The 19,717-nt window shown below is 42.1% G+C and overlaps 1 protein-coding gene across 9 annotated transcripts in view; it reads right to left on the bottom strand.

Moving 5' to 3' along the window:
- dip2a (DIP2 acetate--CoA ligase A) overlaps positions 1-19,717 on the bottom strand; it is a 92,030-nt gene that overhangs the window by 29,284 nt on the left and 43,029 nt on the right. For 8 of the 9 annotated variants that reach the window (XM_080290894.1, XM_080290896.1, XM_080290895.1 and 5 more), the window contains exons 2-4: positions 8,010-8,081; positions 3,075-3,194; positions 2,866-2,985 (exon numbers count right to left, since the gene is read on the bottom strand). In XM_080290894.1, the coding sequence (XP_080147020.1) occupies positions 2,866-2,985; positions 3,075-3,194; positions 8,010-8,081 (312 nt within the window). Of the gene's footprint in view, positions 1-2,865; positions 2,986-3,074; positions 3,195-8,009; positions 8,082-13,066; positions 13,312-19,717 lie in introns of those variants that run through there. The other variant, XM_080290900.1, reaches the window with a different exon arrangement.

Below are 19,717 nucleotides of genomic sequence, written 5' to 3'. Positions count from 1 at the left end.
TATTTGAAGATGATGATGAAAAGGAGGGAGAGTAAATTAGGTGTCTGGTATACTGAGCTGCAGTCATCAAAAATATGAATGATCAAAAACAAAATAGATGGGAGCTTTCTTCTGAGCATGTCAGCACACTTACATATTGCCTAGCTATTAATTAAGGCTGAATTTCTACCTCAAGACAATTGCAATAACACATAACTACATACTGTAGTTGCACACAATACAAACATAAACTGTTAGTATAATAAATTCCCTTTTTCATGTCACTTGGACTCAAACTCAAAACCAGACACTGGTGATTTTATTTTCTCTCCCTCGAGGCAACTGTGAGCAGTTGGTCTCTTCAAAAATAGCCGAAACAGGAACAGCTTCAAAGTAATGTAATGATCATTTAAAATGAACATATTCCACTTCATCTGCCAAGTTACCCAGCAGCAGACTAGTCTTGCATTATGAATTCTGCTGAGAACAGAGTTCAGTGAAAGTGCAGTTCACTATCATGCATTTTTGGATAAAAAAATTGTCCTAACTGTTTATAAAATCACCAAGAAACTTCCCAGCTTTTGGCATTATTCATCCCAGACCATGTAAAATAGCGTACCTACTCACTAAACCCCAAGAAAACAATAAAACTCATGCAATCATAGAAAACTGCTACACTAAAATTCATCGTGCTTTTGATTAACTGGACAACGAGTCACTGAGAGAAGAGGGGGAGAAAAAGAAAAAGAGTACTGTCTAGAAGAAAAGGGGCTATGACTTCATGTGTGATCAGCACGTGCCTGATGGATGTTCTCTAAGCTAATGAGCCTTCATGTAATTAATCCCACTAATCTCCCACAGTACACAGTTTCAAGTAAAGTCCAACAAATTGAGACATTGAAAGTACTGCTTCGACTTTCCTTAGTCTTGGAGAGGCTGTTAGCGGAAGGTTAAAGGAGGTGTGATTATAACAAACCAATTTAATGCCTCTACAGCCGGTGGACTCGTGCAGTTTATCTCACATTTATGATTCAGTTTGTTATTCCTCACTCCAATCTGCCTCCCTATCTTGGTAACCTTGGCACAGTTACCCTGCAGAAGAGTGAAATAGAGGGTTAAAGAAGACATGCAAAGCAGAAATTGAGAGGTGGACGGATACAAAAAAAAAAAAAAAGGGTGGAGAGGGGTGCTATTTTTCACCACAAAGTAGTCAAAAACCAGAAGAGGCAGTGAAGACTGAGCCAGAGAGATATTTAAGAGACAAACTGTGAGCAGGGAGAGTAGCAGATACGCTGAGATCGACTTCAAGTACAAATGAACAAAAACAGGGAAACTAACGAAGCTTCAGCAGTTAAAAGGCTGAGCTTATTTTCACTGATTTATGTCTATAGAAAATGAATTTTAATTGGCAAATGCAAGATCATGATGGAGAGTCTTTTTTTAACGCGACACATTAGCATTGTAAGCAAACTGACAACTGCTTTCTGCCTTGTTTCCTGTTTATTAAAAGACTTTCTTGTTGCACTCATATCAGGCTATGATCTAGGATACAGCATAGGATACAAGGCTAGGTACAATAATTCCAGTTTAGCAATCAAAGCGTTGCACTCGTGCACAGTTGGTTTTGAGTTCAATGTTGATAGCATCAGGGTACAGACGTGTTCTCAATTATGATGTCAACATGCTGATATTTATTGGATATATTGTACAGCACAGGCTGATGGGAATGTCTTTTGTTGGGCAGTTTTTTGTTCAGAAGCCAGAGAACGTGACACGTTGAAATTTAATCCAGATACTAGATGATATATGAGAGTTATTACAGGGTTACTACAATTCCTCTTGAGGGGGGTATGATGTTATGTTGTAGTCTTTCCAACTTAAGCAAAGCAGTGGAACAAACAACCAACGGACTGATTGATTGCCATTACTAAAGTTTTGCGTATACTGCACCTACTGGTCTGTACATCCACTCACGCATTCATACTTAAAGTAAGTGTTTGACAAGTGTTTGGCTGAATGTGCAGAAGCTGTTCAGGTGACGGCCTGTGTTGCATGGTATAACCCTCATCTGATGTTTCTTGTCTGTTCTTGTCTTCTCTGCTGACTAACCAGACAAATGTAGAAACAATAGCTGCCGTCATCTTTACAAAAGCAGCAGATCATCAGATCACCTTGTATGTACATTACACATATATCAGTCTCATGTATGTGACTAATTCAAGTACAATAGTTCACTCAGAGAAACTCAAAACAGCCATGAAAAGTCCCTCTCCTTCTTCTATTCACACCACTGTGTCTGAGCTCTTAATCCGGTTACTTGCTCCACCGCTGTGTCCTCTCTTTTTATCCAAGACTTGAAGTTTTAAGGTCCCCCACTTGATAAAAATCACGGCAGTGTTTGAAAAGCCCTCTATAAAATCTCCTACAGATTATTTAATGAAAGATAACAACACATGCACAAGGCTCTTTTGGCCCTGAAACTCTTGGGAAAACAAGAAGCTGCTGGAAAGCTGTGAAATCACATAAATTCTAATGAACTGCCCACACAATACAAACTGTTATGCAAACAGGCAAAAGGTCGACATTTCAAGATGATGCTCAAAATCTGGTTATGCATTCATTCTGCCACTCGTGTAGGAAGGTCTCTCTGGGAACACAACGGTCAGAACCGAGTCTTTTATAGTCGCGAAGAATGGACACATTCAGCAAACCGCATATTTTCTTTCCAGCAGCAAATGCTTGACATCATAATTTTTGATCAGTGGACACAATGGAGTTTCAGCATCCTACACTCGACAGCTCATGGGAACATATCAAACAAACAACCCAGTGAGAACGAGCAGAACCAACTGGGATGCAGGTGATTTAAAGGAGCAGGGGTCTCACCTGGCGGGGTGCATGCCTCTACAGAAGACTGAACTAGCACGGACCGTCTCTTGGAGGGCATGGGCATCTTCCTCTCTTTGTACTTTGCCAAAGCTGCTTGGACGGCTTCTGTGTGCAGATCTAAGAAACGCATTAACTCGGCTTAGCTACAGAATAAAAGAGAAACACAAGACGTTTAAAACTTTTTGGCAGTACAGAAACATGATTACCAGATCTGAAGCGCTCATCCCGGGTGTTGGCAGCCCGAGACTTGTTGGATTTGGAACCTTGAAGAGCAACTTGGGACGAGGCTTGGATCCTGTTGTCGATTTGCAGAGATGGATCTACACCTGTAGAGAAACAAGGCAGGGAGAAGATCGTTTATAACAGAAACAAAAATATATATATGTTCTTTAACAGTGTACCAATATCAATAACAGAGACGTGCCAACAAACTGTCTTGGACATAGACCAATGGTGCCCAACACTGCTTGACTAGATAAAGTTTCCACAAGCTTAATGGTAATCCCTACTTAGACCGCTCTGTTTGAGTGCAGTAGTTTAGAATTGAGAAAGTTTTCACTTTAATTAAACCAGCCTCTCTCACTGCTTCTCTGCTGCCTCCAAGTTTTCCAAAGGAGGAAAATGCAAATTACACAGACGTAACTGGAAGGAGGTGATTAAGCACCATGAATGTCAAAAAGACAACATCTTCTAACTGTAATGTTCTAAAATTATCGAACCCACGAACCAGGCAACCTCACTGTGCACGAGGTTGTCAGGCAGTGATTCACACTTTGGCTTATGCAATCCTCATTTGAGCTTCATTAACTAAGTAGTGGTGAGCATCAGAGGGGAAACTGATGACTACTGCCTGAAGGAAGGTCACAATACAAACTCCATTAGTAATCTTCCTAGCACTGGCTTCTCTTCTCCCTCCGACGCTCTCAATGGGATGTATAAGAAGCATGTTGGAGGGAAAATAAATACGGGAAACTTAAAAACAACAGATGAGTGCAGAGGACTTAATGAGTCCAAATGAGATAAATGTAAATGTAAAGCACATCCAAAGTTTGAAAACAGCGAACTTTTTGACAGGGAGGTGAGCAATGGACATGTTGCCAGGGAACCATTTGCATAAAATCCCCAATTGTGTAATAGAGCAAATTTTTCTTCTTGTTTAAAATTTAAGTGCACACAGAAACGATCAATAATAAAATGTGCACATTAAAGAAATACATAGGCAACATCGCTGTAACAAGTACTGAGATGTTATTTTAAGCAGCACTAAAGGACAGCAGGAGGCACAATGGGATAGAGACTTTACTATCAACACCACATGCAAGGATTTATAACTACATTTTCCGCATCACAAGACAAAAAAAGGTCAAAATTCAGAAACAAAACAATTCAAACTAGTGCCATGTTTCCACTGATTCCTGCCAATTTTCACTTTCACTTTAGAAATGCATTTGAGTAGAAACATCCAGTTTGTGATACCTGAACACTGCACATTAAACCATCAAAGCTGCAAATACAGAACTGAATAAATACACAAACATTTTTATGTGAGTAACAAGCCGTCTCTGTGCATGAGATAAATTAGGATCAGATGTCTACCAAATAATCTAAAGTTACAGACAGCACAGCTGCACAAAACAAAAAGTACCATCCATTCATTCAATCCACCAACATGTCATCCATCCATATCTATCGCCTTCAACCTATCTGGTTCAAAGTCAAGGCGGCTGGAGCCTATCCCCGGTCTCATAGGGTTAGAAGCAAGACACACCTCTTGATAGGTAATCATGATTATAAAGTGGTTATCTAACATACATGTCAAAACATGTCATAGAGTACCAGAAAAGGCTAGGAGCAACGCTAATAATCATAATGTTTACAGACAGTTTACTGAAAATCTGGACACTCATGTAAATAAACATTGAGGGAATTGCACACCCCACCTCAAGGGCCGGTCTGACATATCATTAAAAAGCAGCAAGACAACTCCTCTGCATTATAATAGTACAACAACTTGTGCTTTTTAAATGTGAAAATATCAGGGTTTGTAATAAGCTATTATATTCAACCTGGAGACTAATGTTAATATGTTTGATTTAATTGGGTGGCTGTAGCTCAGGTGGCAGAGCAGGTCAGCCACTAATCAGAAGGTCGGTGGTTCGATCCCAGGCTGCCTCCGGGCTGCATGTCAAATATCCTTGGGCAAGATACTAACCCCATGTTTGCCTACTGGTGGTGGTCAGAGGGCCCGGTGGCGCCTGTGTCCGGCAGCCTCGCCTCTGTCAGTGCGCCCCAGGGCAGCTGTGGCTACAACGTAGCTTGCCATCGCCAGTGTGTGAATGGGTGAATGACTGAATGTAGTGTAAAGCGCTTTGGGGTCCTATGGACTAGAAAAGCGCTATACAAATGCAGGCCATTTACCATTTAATCGTCGTTTTATGCCTACAGATGCATCCAGTCACATCTGGATCTGAATCCAGTTGGTTACAGTTGGTTAGACCAAGCCTCCTCTCATGATGATGGAAACTGTTTAACCATTTTCATCATTTTAACCCTGGAGAACCCATGGGGTCAAATTTGACCCCATGGTTTCCCTAGAAAACCAATGGGGTCAAATTGGTTTTCTAGGGTTAAAATAAACCCTAGGGTTAAAATAAAATAACAAAGGTTCAAATAACATCATACAATGCAAATTTATATTTTAGGTTTATTTAAAATTAGCTTAGGCTAAAAAGGCTAGCAGGTAGAGTGAACTCAATGACCTTTCCAGTTTAGTTAATCAAAAGATGATGTGTTCATTTTCAATTCCTTGAATAATTGGTTAATTTTCTGTCAATCAAATGTTCTTTGGTTAACAACATCCCTAACTGACTATTCTGTACACATAAAATATATAAAAAAAAATGATAACACGGACCAGTTTCTAAATTATAGTTGAATGAGTGGTGTAAAAAGAACAGACAGTTCTTTAATACTGAACTGAGAGACATAAGAAGAACCAAACATGGATAAATGAGTGCCAACATTAATAGTTCCATCAAAAAAAATAACCTTGAGTACCAGACTGTCGTCAGTTTTGGAGCTTTTCTGGTGCTGTGGTCTCTTTTAACCTGATCCAATGAACCATGCAGAGTGGCTTCCCTCGTCAGTCTACCATTTAGTAAACAGGTTGTTGGGGACAGGCCACACCACATGCAGCCAGTTAGAACCAGCATTTAGCTTGCTGTTCCATCAGACACCCAGCCAGTCAGCTATCAGGCCGTCCTGGCTTTTCAGCGGCAGCTTAGTGGGGGATCAGTGAGCTCCACACTGTCAGCAACTCTCAGACAGCAGCAACAGACACGCTGCAAAGCTGAGCAACATTCACACGCTCCAACTAAACCTACAAAACAACATGAGTTTCAAACATTACACAGACAAAATAAAGCCTGAGGACATTTAAAGACATGCATCGCATGGTGTCTGACTCATAAAGCCACACTAAGCATGGATACACGCACACATTAATATATGCTGGTCCCTCATATAGCCGCTCTGACAGCTCAGTCACACGACGGCCTTTCCCCCACCTCCCAGAAGAAGCAGGTCTATAAAACAAGCCAGGACACCAGACCCGGTTGCTGGGCAGAACACACTACAGACACACGCCACACTGAGCCAATAAGAGGCGTGCTCCATCACAGCAGATGTCATTATTGGTCCACAGTGGGCCCTGATGAATTTTTACCACCTGTCTGATGCCAACGCTTACTTACGGCATGGTGGTTGATGACGTGTGTATCGCTTCCAAGGCTCAAATGTGCTTTAGCGAATGGCTGCATTCATAAACTGAAAATGAAAAAAACAATTAACTCAAGGCTGCTCTCTCTAGAAACTTAATTTGATGCTAATAAACCTTCTTTTACACACAGACAAGAAAGCTATCCAGTTTTATTGCACAGAGGAGCGAGCACTGACAGCGATAATTTGCAGCCCAAACAGTGAAATATAAACAAGTGATGACAACAGAAATATAAAGCCGTAAAACAGCTTATGAAATTGTATATGGAGGTCAGCAGAAACACATAGTCTACTTAACCACTTTAACAGTGCAGCTACTAAGGCTTAACCACCAATTCAATGAAGCAGCACTAAATAACAACACATCTATTCATTCCAATACGTGCATTTGTTGTATATAAAGAATATCACTGACTCATAAGCAATCTGATTTCTACTCTGTATCTATAACTTCTCTTATTTAAAAAAAAAAAAGACTGAATGAACTACAGCATGAAAGACACAAAGACAACACACCGCCCCGTGTGATGACAAGAAATAAGGAGCTGGAGAATGAAGATGATGATCTGCCTTAAGCTAAATAACAGCCCTGCTAACTTCAGTGGAAACCCTTGTGCGAGGAGCCCACACCAGACTGGTTTCCACTTAGGCTTGGTGTCGAGAGATCAGGCCAAACCAAAAACTCCTCTGGACCCTAGATAGATAGAGGAGAAGCATGAAGCAAACAGACAGCAGCTCCTTTTTGGGATTCGCCGCAAACCACCTCGATTTATGGGCGGCCAGAAGCAACAGAAACGACTGCATAATCAGGGGCAAGAAGCACGCTGGATGCAAAAAAGTAGAAGAAGCTCCCAGCCCAGTCAAATACCAGGGATGAACTTCACACCGCCTCTCTTCTCCAAACACCTACTGCCCAACACAGGTTGGTGAGCACAAATATGCACAAGCTGGCTAAAATAAATAAAGAACAACAACGCATCATCACACAATGCAGAGCTCTGCATTTGCATTATTGGAACAGCATCGAAAAATATGTTCAGATACTCTTCATTGTGTCTTCCTCCTCTTGTTTTTAAATCAGTATGACAGAGGGCTAACAGAGCCAAGGGTCACATGACCACCAGAGATCACAGGAACCCCCTAACCATCTGAGTAAAGTCTAGATTGTGATAATCCACTCATTAAAATGATTTGTTTTGCTTGTCTCACCACTACACAGTGGTTTATCCTAAAAGTAAAGCTCATCCTGTACTCTGTATTGTTAACTTTTAAAATCCCATTCCTTGTTCTGTTTGTTGCTGTAGGGACACCGGGCTAACTGCTATGCTAATAGAGAGAATTTCTCACAGGCCTGTGTACCTTACCTTGTATCTGTGGGATGTACGGTGCCAACAGCTTGCCTCTTTTCTTCTCATAGCCCTTCTGAGTGATGTCCCCTGTACAGACAGAGACAGAGGAACAGAGAGAGGGAGAGCAAAAGAGAGAGAGAGATGAGTCATTAGCTCAGCCGGGCTGGTTACACTGGCACCACAGAGCACCAGAAGCAGGTTGGGTTTGCAAATGACCAGCCCTCTCCTAATTGTTCATGTGCACTAGAGTTCAAAAAGAAAGAAAAAATAACAGCTGATAAGTATGCTCGTGTGCAGAATTGCCTCTGAATTCCTCAATGGTGGTGTCAGCTGAGGAAGTGGTATTTAAAAAATCATTTGACTCATGCATCTGGAATTTTTCCCCCCTCATTATTTTCCCAAAAAGTCAAAAATGCTGCTGTCAGCACTACGCGAGTCCGCCTCAGTCAGTCTCCACACAGTATGTTAAATAGGATTGGAGGCTGCGCGTCATTTAGTAGTCACATTTGAAAAGAGTATCAATGTGTAAGCTTTTCCATGCCTGGAAGTTAAATATAATAAATGAAGAAAGAGGCAAATGAGGTTAGAAGGAGGCAGACAGACAGAGAGAGGGTCGAGGTATTACATTAAGTAATAACGTATAGTATACGCTATTACTTAATGCGTCGCATACGTCGTATTCAACTGTGCAATGTTATAAGCAATAAAAGTATAATGCCATGAATATGTTTTCCTATTTCTATTAATTTCACACAAAGTGATGAAAGCACAAAAACATGAATCAAAGTAAAATCTTTGATGAGGCTACCTCTTCTCCAACATTTTTACATGTGACTGATGGCTTTTTCTTTGCAAGCATGAAAAACTTGCTACTGTCCTTTTAATTTAGGCCATCTCAGTGTTTTCTCCCTCTACTTGTAATCACACACTGAATGAATGATTTTCAGATCAGGGCTCTGCCAAGGTCAGACCATCTGCAACATTTCTTTACCAGCCACGCCTTTTCAGCCTTTTTTTGCTGCAAATCACATACAGCATCTTTTCAGGGTGACTTAAAAGCTTAGAAAAAGTGAACCCACCACTAAATGACAGTGTCACCAAAAGGCCAAAAATGTTGCAAGGCATCAGTGTCCACATGAGGTCTGTTCAAAAGACAGCAAAGTAGGTCGCTGAGTTCGGAGTGTTTCTGGCTCATGGGTGGTTCCGTGGTTGTAAAATGTCATTGTGTTTCTGTATAACAGGCACTGCTGTGGGCCAGGAGGAGGCTGACGGGGTGGAGACTTTTGTTGACAAAAGGCGCATTGATTCAATCAGAGAGGGCTGACTGACTGACAGCTTCTCTCTTCAAACACAAACCATCAGTGCACAGTTATGCTTCCATGTAACCTCTATAACAAGCTCCAACACCTCTGAAGATGGATGTAAACAAACAGAACTGGCAACAAAACTGTAAGAGAGGAGGTGCTTTGGGGAAAATGTGCCTGACAGACATCCAGGCTGTTTGTACAGCCAAGCAGACACTTGGTGCAACATATTCTTCTTTTAACCCTTTAGTAATGAACATAAAAGTCAAAGGAAGATTTCCATATCAGCTTCCACTGGGTTTTGGCACTTGAATAGATATCACACTGTGCTCTTTAAATCCATTTCTATAGGCTCTCAGTTGGGGTCATGAGGTTGGATGTCAAGTGTAAAGGATTTAGTCCACCATAAAGCTATCTGGAAAAAAAAACTTGATTAAACGTCCTCTCGTGTGATTCTACCTTAGGGAATATTCATGGATCTTGCCTCTTTAATACAATCTCAGAAAAGGTCAATATTGTTTAACTTCAGCCTGGTCACACAGTGCGTCCCATTTCTGTGCATCTACTTTAGAAATGTATTTAGTAATGTTGCGGTTATTCTAACAAAGTCTTCCCGTGGCTCGCTTTGCTTGTTGGTCTTTAAGCCTCTTAAACACAACAGTGCGACAGTGTGAGGGCAGGTGTTGTCGGTCCCGCTGGTTGCCACGCAGCGCGCTGGTCCTGAGTCACCAGTAACCACAGAATGCCTGCACTGTTAAATGTGCAGGACAGACAGAGGCCAGCAACAATACAGCGCTGTCCACGGGCCGAGTCGGCTGACCTGACACTGACTCTTTCTGGTGATAAGTTCTCAGTTTGTGTGTGTTTGTGTGCTCGTGCATCAGTACGTGTCTGCGTGTGTGCCAGCCTGTCTGAGTTTGCACACCACAGCAGCCAACCAGCTTGACAAGCACACAATGGACGGCTATTCTCAGCTCCAAATTCTCAGCCTCAGTGGCCAAGCAGGCCCTAGCACACCCCGATCCATCAAGTTATGTCTCAGTGAAGCTAATCTTTTGATCTGGGAACAAACAGCATAGTCATTACATATGGAGGTATTGAGTGAGCGACAGTGACCTCCTAAATCGAATCTAAAAAGCAAAACAAAGGCTGAGGCACCATTACAATATGTCCAATCTAAGTGTGTATGTGTGTGTGAGTTTGCATATGTTTGCACATATGTGCATCGTTCAGACAGACACTTCATTTCCCCTTTCTGTCTGATCTTTGACTGCCTCCATAAGAGGAAAACGGGAGGGGTCAAGGGTCAATATGTGGCCTGCTGCCTGGGGAATAACAAAGGAGGGCGAGGATAGTAAGGTGGAGGGGCGGAGACAGATGGAAAGATGAACAGAGGGCAACGTAACATCTATGCTACACTGCACAGCCACAATGGATTCACAGTAACTTGCAGTATATTTACAGCAAAAGGGCAAACGCTCTTTTTGACCCCCTTTGACCTTCTGCACTTACAACAGTGCTGTGTACTGAGCAGTGAAGAAAAGACTACAACTCCAAAAATGCACCAGGGAGGTGAGACAAAAACTGAACTTGACAGGTCCAAAAATAAATAAATAAATAAAACATAAGAGGAAGGGATGAGAAAGACAGGGGGCTCAGCTGGAAAACCTTCTCTTTTTTCCCACTTCACCCCTCCACCATCACCTCTTCACCTTTATCTCAACCGCTGAGGGGTCGCCGTCCACACATACTAACCCTCCCTGTCATGTTGTTATCTCTAGACACTCTCTCGTTTCAAATAATGTCTCCAGCTTCCCAGAGGAGAAAAATAAAAACAACAGAGTGATATCTCTGCCCCATTTTTTCAAAGTATAAATGCTAGTCTTGTGAAGCTAACGTTCATCCATCTGAAGTGACAAAATGTCATTCATCTCAGGCCATAAGCTTTGTTTTTCCTGGCACATTACCCGATGCTATTACGGTCAACATTCCTCTCACCCAGGCCTGAATCCAATTTGGGGGGAGTAAAAAAAAAAAAAGGATAGATGGCCAATCTTGTGACATGCTGAACAGTGACAGAGAGAGAGCCTGCTGTTCTCTGCTATGTGTTATGGACTATAATTGACTGATGGCTATTGAGCATAATTGACTGATAGCTACTGACTGGAGACGTTTCTCCAATGAGGCCCATTAGAGAATTGCCCTGCATCTCCCCAGATGAAGCTCTTCAATCAGGTGGGAGAGATTCTGAAACGCAGCACATTCCACTACAAGCCAGCACCAGCAAATCAGGGATATATATAATTAAACTTTGATTTACTTTAATGTGAAGAGTAACGGTACATCTGTAAGGTCAAACCCATCCTTTTGTCTTTTCTTTTAGATCCAAGGTGTCAACTCAGGCTCTCAACTCTGTCCTTTGGTATCACTTTCACGTGCAAAACCTCGAACAAACAAACTAAGTAGGAAAGACAGCAGCTCTGAGTGTGCGTGTGTGTGTGTAGATGGCAGACTGTGTGCTTGCTTTGCTATGAGTCTACCAGGGAAAGAAGCACATGATAACATGTCTCGACCTACATAGAGTCTGATTCTGTTGTTTGTGGTTCTCAGATTGAGATGTTTTGAGTTTTTTCTTACCTCAGCTTCCTAATACCGTTCTTAATGAATCAGCTAATAGCTTGATTCATAAAACATTAGAAAAATGTGCGTCGACTTCATTTATAAGCACATTTTAAAATGAAATTTAAAAAAACATGAAAAAAAATACAACATTTCAGCCTGGTTTAAAAGTCAATTTTAAAAATTTGGTTTTAAAAAGCATCTAATATTTGAGAGGTCCATCGTAACCTCTTGATAAAATGCCTTTTATCTATAGCTTGCTTTGACTGATGAATCAAATATATTCGTTTTATTATACCAGAAAAGGCAAAAAGAAAAAGTCTTCCATTCGAGTATATGGAACATGGGGAAGCTTTATTAACCATATCGATAAACATATGCTGTGGTGATTAATGTACAAATGTGTCCATTTTCCCCCCAACCAGCAGTCGAATAATTAAACCCCTTGTGCGTCTGCACCGCCCTCCCACCCTCTCTGAAGTGACCGCCAGCCAAGTAGGTGGCCCCACCCATCTGTAATGTCAGTTCCTGTGCCAGTCTGACCCTCAATGTGCCAACGCAGCTGCCAAGCCAGCAATCAAGCCGTCTGCCCTTCAGCCGCAGAAATCCACAGCTAAATATTTAGGCAGGACGGCATTTGCTCTCTAGGCTCGTGTGATGATTCCAGCAAAAAGCAGATGTGGCCAGCTGTCACTTAGCATTAGCTCTCTGGCAAACAACTGTCAGTTTTACACGCGTGGATTAAGCTTTACCCTAAACAGACATTTAAATCTCGTCACTTTCTCACTGCATATTTGCAGCCGATCATTTGAGGAGCCAAAGTGACCTGTTTGGGGCATTATTCCTGTCATCAGCTGAGCTGAAATGAGTATCTTCTCCTGTTTTTTTTTAGAAAACATTCCCGTCATTGCTGAGAAAACAGAGCGCAGACACAAAACGAGGATGAGATAGACGGATAGATGGAGACAGAGCAGCGCACCACAGGCTCGACCACACGTCTAGCTTAATAGGACGTCTAGAAGACAAAAACACTAAGCGAGCAGCAGGGAGAAAAAGTAAAATAAAAAGGATAAAGTGTACAGAGACCACAGCCGACCCGTATTAAACTAAACCACACACACACACAGAAAGAGAGGCTGATTCACTCACATGCAGAAGCCAGATGCAGAGAAGCGAGGAGATGTCTTCAGCACAGATGGAGAGATGGAGGGGCAGCAGAAGAAGAGGCCAGCGGCAGATTTCAGGCAGTCAAGGCTAACCAGCTAAAACGGGCTACCAGGCAAACTCTTAAGAAGTCCTGCTGTCATAAGTCAAGCCCTTCAGCATCCTTTGTTTCCTTTCATAGTGAGAGCAGGAGGAATGAACAAACCCCATCACCCTCATCCTGCCTTCATATCACTCCCCTCCCTCTCGCCCTCTCTCAAAACCCATCTCTCCCAACACCCCCTCTTCATTCCACTGCCCCTGATACACCCCTCCTTTTTTCCCCCTCTTGCTCTCTCTCCCTCCATCCCTTGTTTCTCCTCCCAGCTAAGGTCTCTACAAAGCCACGTTAGGCTGCAGGATTAGGGTGTCAAAAGCAGACCCCTGCCCCCCACCTTCCCACATACCAGCCTCTCACACACTGTACAACTATAACGAAGGTTTGCTGGCCTGTAACAACACGTCCATACAGGTCATGTTACAGTACACAAAAATGGTTATCTGCCTCTGAAGGAAACCACAGCCTTAGATTTCTGAGCAGTGTTAGAGGGTGGCTGTAACCACACGCATCCACACGGACAGCCAGATCACGCCTGCCTTTAAATACACAACCACCCCGTCTCTGTTTGTAGAAATTAGACTGCAATTTCCAAAAACATTGCTTCCTGGACAATTCTGCCTTATTTTTCGAGGGAAACAGAAGCTATGCTGGGGTAGGATTAGGTTTACCTTTGATTCAGAGGAAAAAGCTGTCCCCTTTTTATTCTGTTTTATTCTAAAGTTCTTTTTTTTTTTTTGGGAGACAGCAGTCCCACCGGGCTTATCAGCCTTCTGTGTGCGCACATTAGTACTTCATTGTAGGATTTAGTTACCAATTCGCCCTATGGCAGCGAGTTTAAATGAATACCTGAATATAATTAAGCGCATTATTGCTTGAGAGAATGCACGCTAATGAACCTGGATTAGTAAACACACACACACACACACACACACACACACACACACATGCACGCTTGCACAATAAAAGACAGTAGATCATCTCACCTGTTTTTTTGCATAGATTTCAGGTTGGTCATCTACAATATGATCACAGGCAATTCAACCTAATGAAACTATTATGAATTTATACATGTAAAAATTGTCAATTAATTGATTGATTTGACTATAAAAGTTAATTGAGGAACAATTTGGTAACAAATTAGTAATTTCAGTTGTTGTTGAAAACAGTAACTATTTAACGGCAATTTTTGTATTTATGATAATATATTTAGTCGACTGGATTTTACCATCTATTTGACAAAAGGTGGTTGAGAAATAATTTTTGTAGGCAGATCACTCACGAATGAACCTAACTTACATTCACGCTGCTGTGTTAATGGAGCTTTTGATAAATTTTAAGAGAAGAAAAGTTTAAGAGACATTATTAATCATCTAGGAATAGTCATTGCCTTTAGTACAAACTGCAGACACATGCATAATTGCGCTCCACAATCCCTCTAATTTAGGGAAAAGCCCTGATTAGGTTAGTAGAATCTGTATAAATATGAAGCTATACCTAAAGTTAGAGGCTGTTTGTGATACATGAGGCACAAAGTGCTGCCTCCAGTTTGTTGAGGTGACCAGGGTTGTTCTTGCACTGCTTTCTGTTGGACTTCCAAAGCTCTTCTTTAGATGTTGGCTGCCTTTTGTTCAGTTCCCTGTCAAGATGATCCCACACTGCTTCAATGATGTTGAGGAGAACAGTAGGTGGGATGAAATGAAGGGCCAGATGCATCTGTCAGGTCTTTGTTGGATTTTTTCCTATTTCTTAAGGACAAGACTGTCAGATACTGTTCATCGGCTGTAGTTCGGTTTTTAGGCCTGTCACTTGTGCTCTTGTCCTCCACTTGTCCTGTTTCAACAAACTTTTTAAGGACATACACCATGCTGAGATATACCGGATATTTCAGCTAACACTGTAGCTCTTTGGGAATCACCTTAATTGTGCAAAAATATTATCGAATGCCTGCCAAACCGTGTTATCGTTGACATTTTTCAAATTCTTTCTTTAGTGAGAGATTTTGTAACAACGTGCCTAAAGACACGGCAAATAACCAATTTTGAACAAAGTTGTCTTATGATTTTAGTACTTGTTTATTTTTTGATCTTTTATTTTTCTGATCTTTTAAATTGGTACACTCCTGCAAGATCACTGAGGTCTGCGGATCAATTGCTCCTGGCTGTCCCGAGGTCCAGATTAAAGCACAGAGGAGATCGGAGTTTGTATTACTTTTATTTATCTTACTTCTTACTCAAATCTTCTAATTTTATCATTCTTTTTCTTACCTTTTATCATGTTTCCCTGTGCTTTTATTTCTTTTGATTATCTGAATTGTACAGCGCCTTGGTCAACATTTGTTGTTTTAAATGTGCTATATAAATCAATTTTACTTTGACTTTATGTTTTATTATACATGAATGATTCATAGGTCAGCGTTAACTGGACTGAAAATGACTGAAAAAGCAGCCAATGTCCACAGAAAAACCTTCAGAAAACCTGGAGAACCGTTGCTCAAGACTACTTTAAAAAAACAAAACAATTGCAAGCAAGTCAGGCTCCTTGGAAGTAAAATACAAAAAGATGATGGGCGACTCACAACTTTTGCACAGTACTGTGTATAGTCTAGTTTTTTTTTTATTGCACTGTACACTGGACGAGAGTTTAGCAATAACAGACCAAATTATTTTGACTCGCATGCTCAATGTGGCTTCCCGCTGCACACTCCAATGTCGTACCTTTCAAAAAAAGAATTTAAAAAAACCCCAACCTCGAGGCAATAAGAAGATGCGATTGAACATTTATTATTTTGAACAGCTCAAGACAGGCTGAATGACACGAATGCACAGTGTAAGATCATTCATGTGGCATGCATCCTTGTGGAAGGTTAAAGACAGTCAGGGTTGGAAGGAAGAAGGATAAGCGCTGCAGAAAAGAGACCTGGGTTGATTGAGGATGACAAGGAGCTTGAAACTGAGAGCCAGCTGGAAAAACGGGAAAGGGGGGGATTTGGGGAGAGTTTCAAGACAGAAAGGAGGATGAAGAGAGAAAAGAGAGGAGAGAGAAAAAGGAGGAATAACAGAGGACATGATTAAAAGGTAATGACTTCCTCTTCCTTTCACACATGCTGAGAGAGGCGCGCACACGCACGCAGACAACCATGATCCTAAACCGCCTGGGCGTCTCTCGGTCTCCATCCATCAACAGCTTCAATCACACTGTCGTATCTCTTTTAATTAAGTAGTGCCAACGAATTAGGAAACCGAACAAACCCTCCATTACCACTTTGCTAATACATAACCCCCTCATCACACATGCACACACACTGAGAGCCTAAAATCCCCCTCCATCCCCCAGGCTCTGTGCGGCTGGTGAGCAGACAGACAGCGTGAATAATAAGACATTAGATGCAGCGCTGCCTTACACAGGGGGGCCCTGCAGCTGTGCACTGATTGGGGGTAGCAGACAAGAGAGGGAGGGCAGCGGGGTGGGGGGGGCATAATTAACAGTCACAAATAAACACTGATACTGTACGCGCACACATCAAAGGAACACACGCAAAACGCTTCCACCAGCTCCCACAAAGAAGCAGATGCAGATCAATTCCACAGCGAATACCAAAGCAGAGCAGGGGTCAGGCCGGCGCACACACGCGAACACACAAAAATGTAAAAGCTGACACAGCGTGGTGATTAGTTTATGTTAAATTAAAAGCCTGAAGCCCTAGGGAAGACGGAGTGAACCGGTCACCTCAGTGTGTGTGTGCACATTTTCAGAATGACGACATTCTTGGGGAAGTGAGGCTTTTTTGCCGTTTTAAAAGTTGCAATTTAGTCTCAGACTTAAAGTAAGATTTGGGGTTTAGGCTCGTACTGTTAGCATAAAGTGTCAGGAACTGCTTTGTACCAGTGAGGGTCTTCGCAAGCATCCCCTGGCTGCAGTCCAAACATATTAATCTCAGCTCCATTAAGACACATGACACGCAGGCTTGACTGAGCTGCACTCTAACTGAGCGATGTGCTGCTATTCTGGCTTTCAGCCAGAGTTTCACGATGTGCAAACACGCGTCTATTTCGGTCCTACCCACATGTCACGCACCGCAACTGTACACACAGTTCAATAAGCTGCTACAATACCTGTGCTGATGGTGAAAGTAATCAATAAGTCTACAGTGTATTCCTGTTGAGACTGTAATTTTCTGTTCACATTTACTTTTCAATTTAAGCCCGCTAAAAGGTTTTCGCACCGACAAGAGCAAGTCAAAGAAACTAATTTTATAGCTGTCAAAATAAAGCAATGGTAATTATATATCATGCAGTTTCTGCAGAGCTCGGGTGTTAAAATAAATAAATGCAGTCTCTTTGTGGAAGTGTTTTTATGTTGCCTGTGTTTTAGTATGCGCGCCACTCGAAGTGCGTGATTTGTAGAGCGAGATATCTGTGTGACAAGCGTGACCAGTGTGGGAGCCTCCAAACAGAGTGTTTGCCCTGAAACACAAGAACGTCTTCACAGTCAACGAGCACCACTGTGATGGACTAACTGCCTGTACTTCACATGTTTAGCTCCAAAGTGCCAGCCTTTCTGCACTCCCTGATGGCTCGCTTTTCCAGTAACATGCTTATAAATCCTCTCTGCCAGCGGTGGCTCTCGATGCTGCAGGAAATCATGTGTGCTGCTGTCATCCGGCCCACACATCCAACTTGATGGTGTTATTACGGAGAGAGCAGTGCTGCGGTGGTGAGCACAATAGAGCAAAAATAGTGGCAATTAACTAACTGGAGACTGAACCAACCTGTCTTCACTAACTCCAAGTCAAGTTTCCCAGTGGGAAAACCCTGCAGCCCCACATGCACCATGCATTCCCTCTGCCCCACATTTTAAATAACCCGAGCCATTTTTCAAAAGCAATGAACTGGAATTTCTGCACAAGACAAGATGGTTTTAGGTTCCTAAGAAACAGTCACAGTTGCAGACTACTACCATAATACAGAACTTTTTCCTCTCTCTGATGGTATCACCCACCTCTTTAGCAAAAGCAGATTAATGCAGCATCAGCCTCTTTGATGAGAAACTCCTGTATCCCTGGCGTTTGAGATATGAGTCAGATAGTGTCCCATCTTAAGCTCCCAGCTCTGTGGCTCACCTCTCATAGGATAAAATGAGATTTATTGTCTGCTTCTTTGCCTGCTTATTACCATATGAATGCCCATGTTTCACAGGCTTGACACAAGCTTAGCCATTAAGCTCCTTGCATGTACACACACATACATAAACACTTTCGCTATAGCGAGGGACAGCCGGGTGGGAGAGCGTTGGGCGTGTTTGCACAAATGCACAAAAAACATCGACACACGGGCACCGTGGCAATCCAATTAATGGGCGTGCACGCAGATACACTTTGCAGTGTCAGAGCGCACGGTGTTTGCAGAAGTGCTGGATGTGCACCGGTACATAAGGGCGAAAGCTAACTAGCCCTGGTCAAAGTCTAACAAGCCGCACGGCAAGGTCTTTTGTTCCTCGCCTGTGATTCATGACAAGGTCTTGGTAGAAAGCCCAGCATCAGTGTGTGGCTGCACAAAACTGTGTATGCGCCTCTGTTTACCCGTCCAACAAAGAAACATACCATCGGCCCATTATTTCCTGTCATCACAACAGATGTGAAATGGTATGTTTCCAAATATATCCGTAGCTCTTTAGAGAGAGCACAGCGGGCGTGTCCAGGTGAGAGAGGATAAACACAGCAACGGTGCAGGTCAACAGAACGAGCAGGTGGACACATAATGTGGAACAAATACAGCCAAACATAATTATGAATATGAAGCCACAGTGGTTAGCACTGTTTTGCAAGGAGCACGGTTATGTCCAGAGGTCACCTCTTCTGGAAGGGTGGGCCTGGTTTGATTTTTAATCTCATAACTGGAGCAGCATCTAAAAATTATTTTCACTTCATTTATTAGGGGATCCTTTTCTCTGATTCCTCTATTATATGTTCAACCCATAATAACAACAAATACTAAAGAAAAACAACTACTTTCCGGCGATCAGAGAAATGATTTTAAATTGTTTGCTTTGGCTGACAGCACGAACCCTAATGTTGCTATTATTCTTTGTTTGCATCCTGTTATAATTCTGTAAATAAACAAACGGAAACACCATTCACCGTGAGCTATAAACAGCACAACACTGCCTACTCGCAAACAACACATGCAGCCAGCGTTGCAGAGGTGATAAAAACAGGTTATATCTGAACTCAATAGGCAAATATAGAGAAGCACTTTCTTGGCATCATATATATAAAATGCCTCTTTTCAGTTCATCAAATTTACATAAATGTGAATCTATTCTGCAAATACAGGGAACAAGGAAGATGCTTTTCTAGCAGAACAAAGACCTAATGAACTAGCAAGCTGTATCCTGTAATAATGTCAGGTGTAATAGCTCTGACAGTGAAGCTGTGAAGATGAAAGTGCTCTAATATTTATAATTATAAATATTAGAGCACTTTCATAACAGCAACTCCACTGTTCGGTTTAACTTTGTTTGACTGAACAAATAAAGTT

Source organism: Astatotilapia calliptera, chromosome 16 (genome assembly GCF_964374335.1).
Source record: "Astatotilapia calliptera chromosome 16, fAstCal68.1, whole genome shotgun sequence".
In the NCBI taxonomy this organism is placed as follows: Eukaryota; Metazoa; Chordata; class Actinopteri; order Cichliformes; family Cichlidae; genus Astatotilapia; species Astatotilapia calliptera.
Note: the sequence above shows the minus strand (reverse complement) of the source record. Positions and strands in the feature narration are given on the sequence as shown.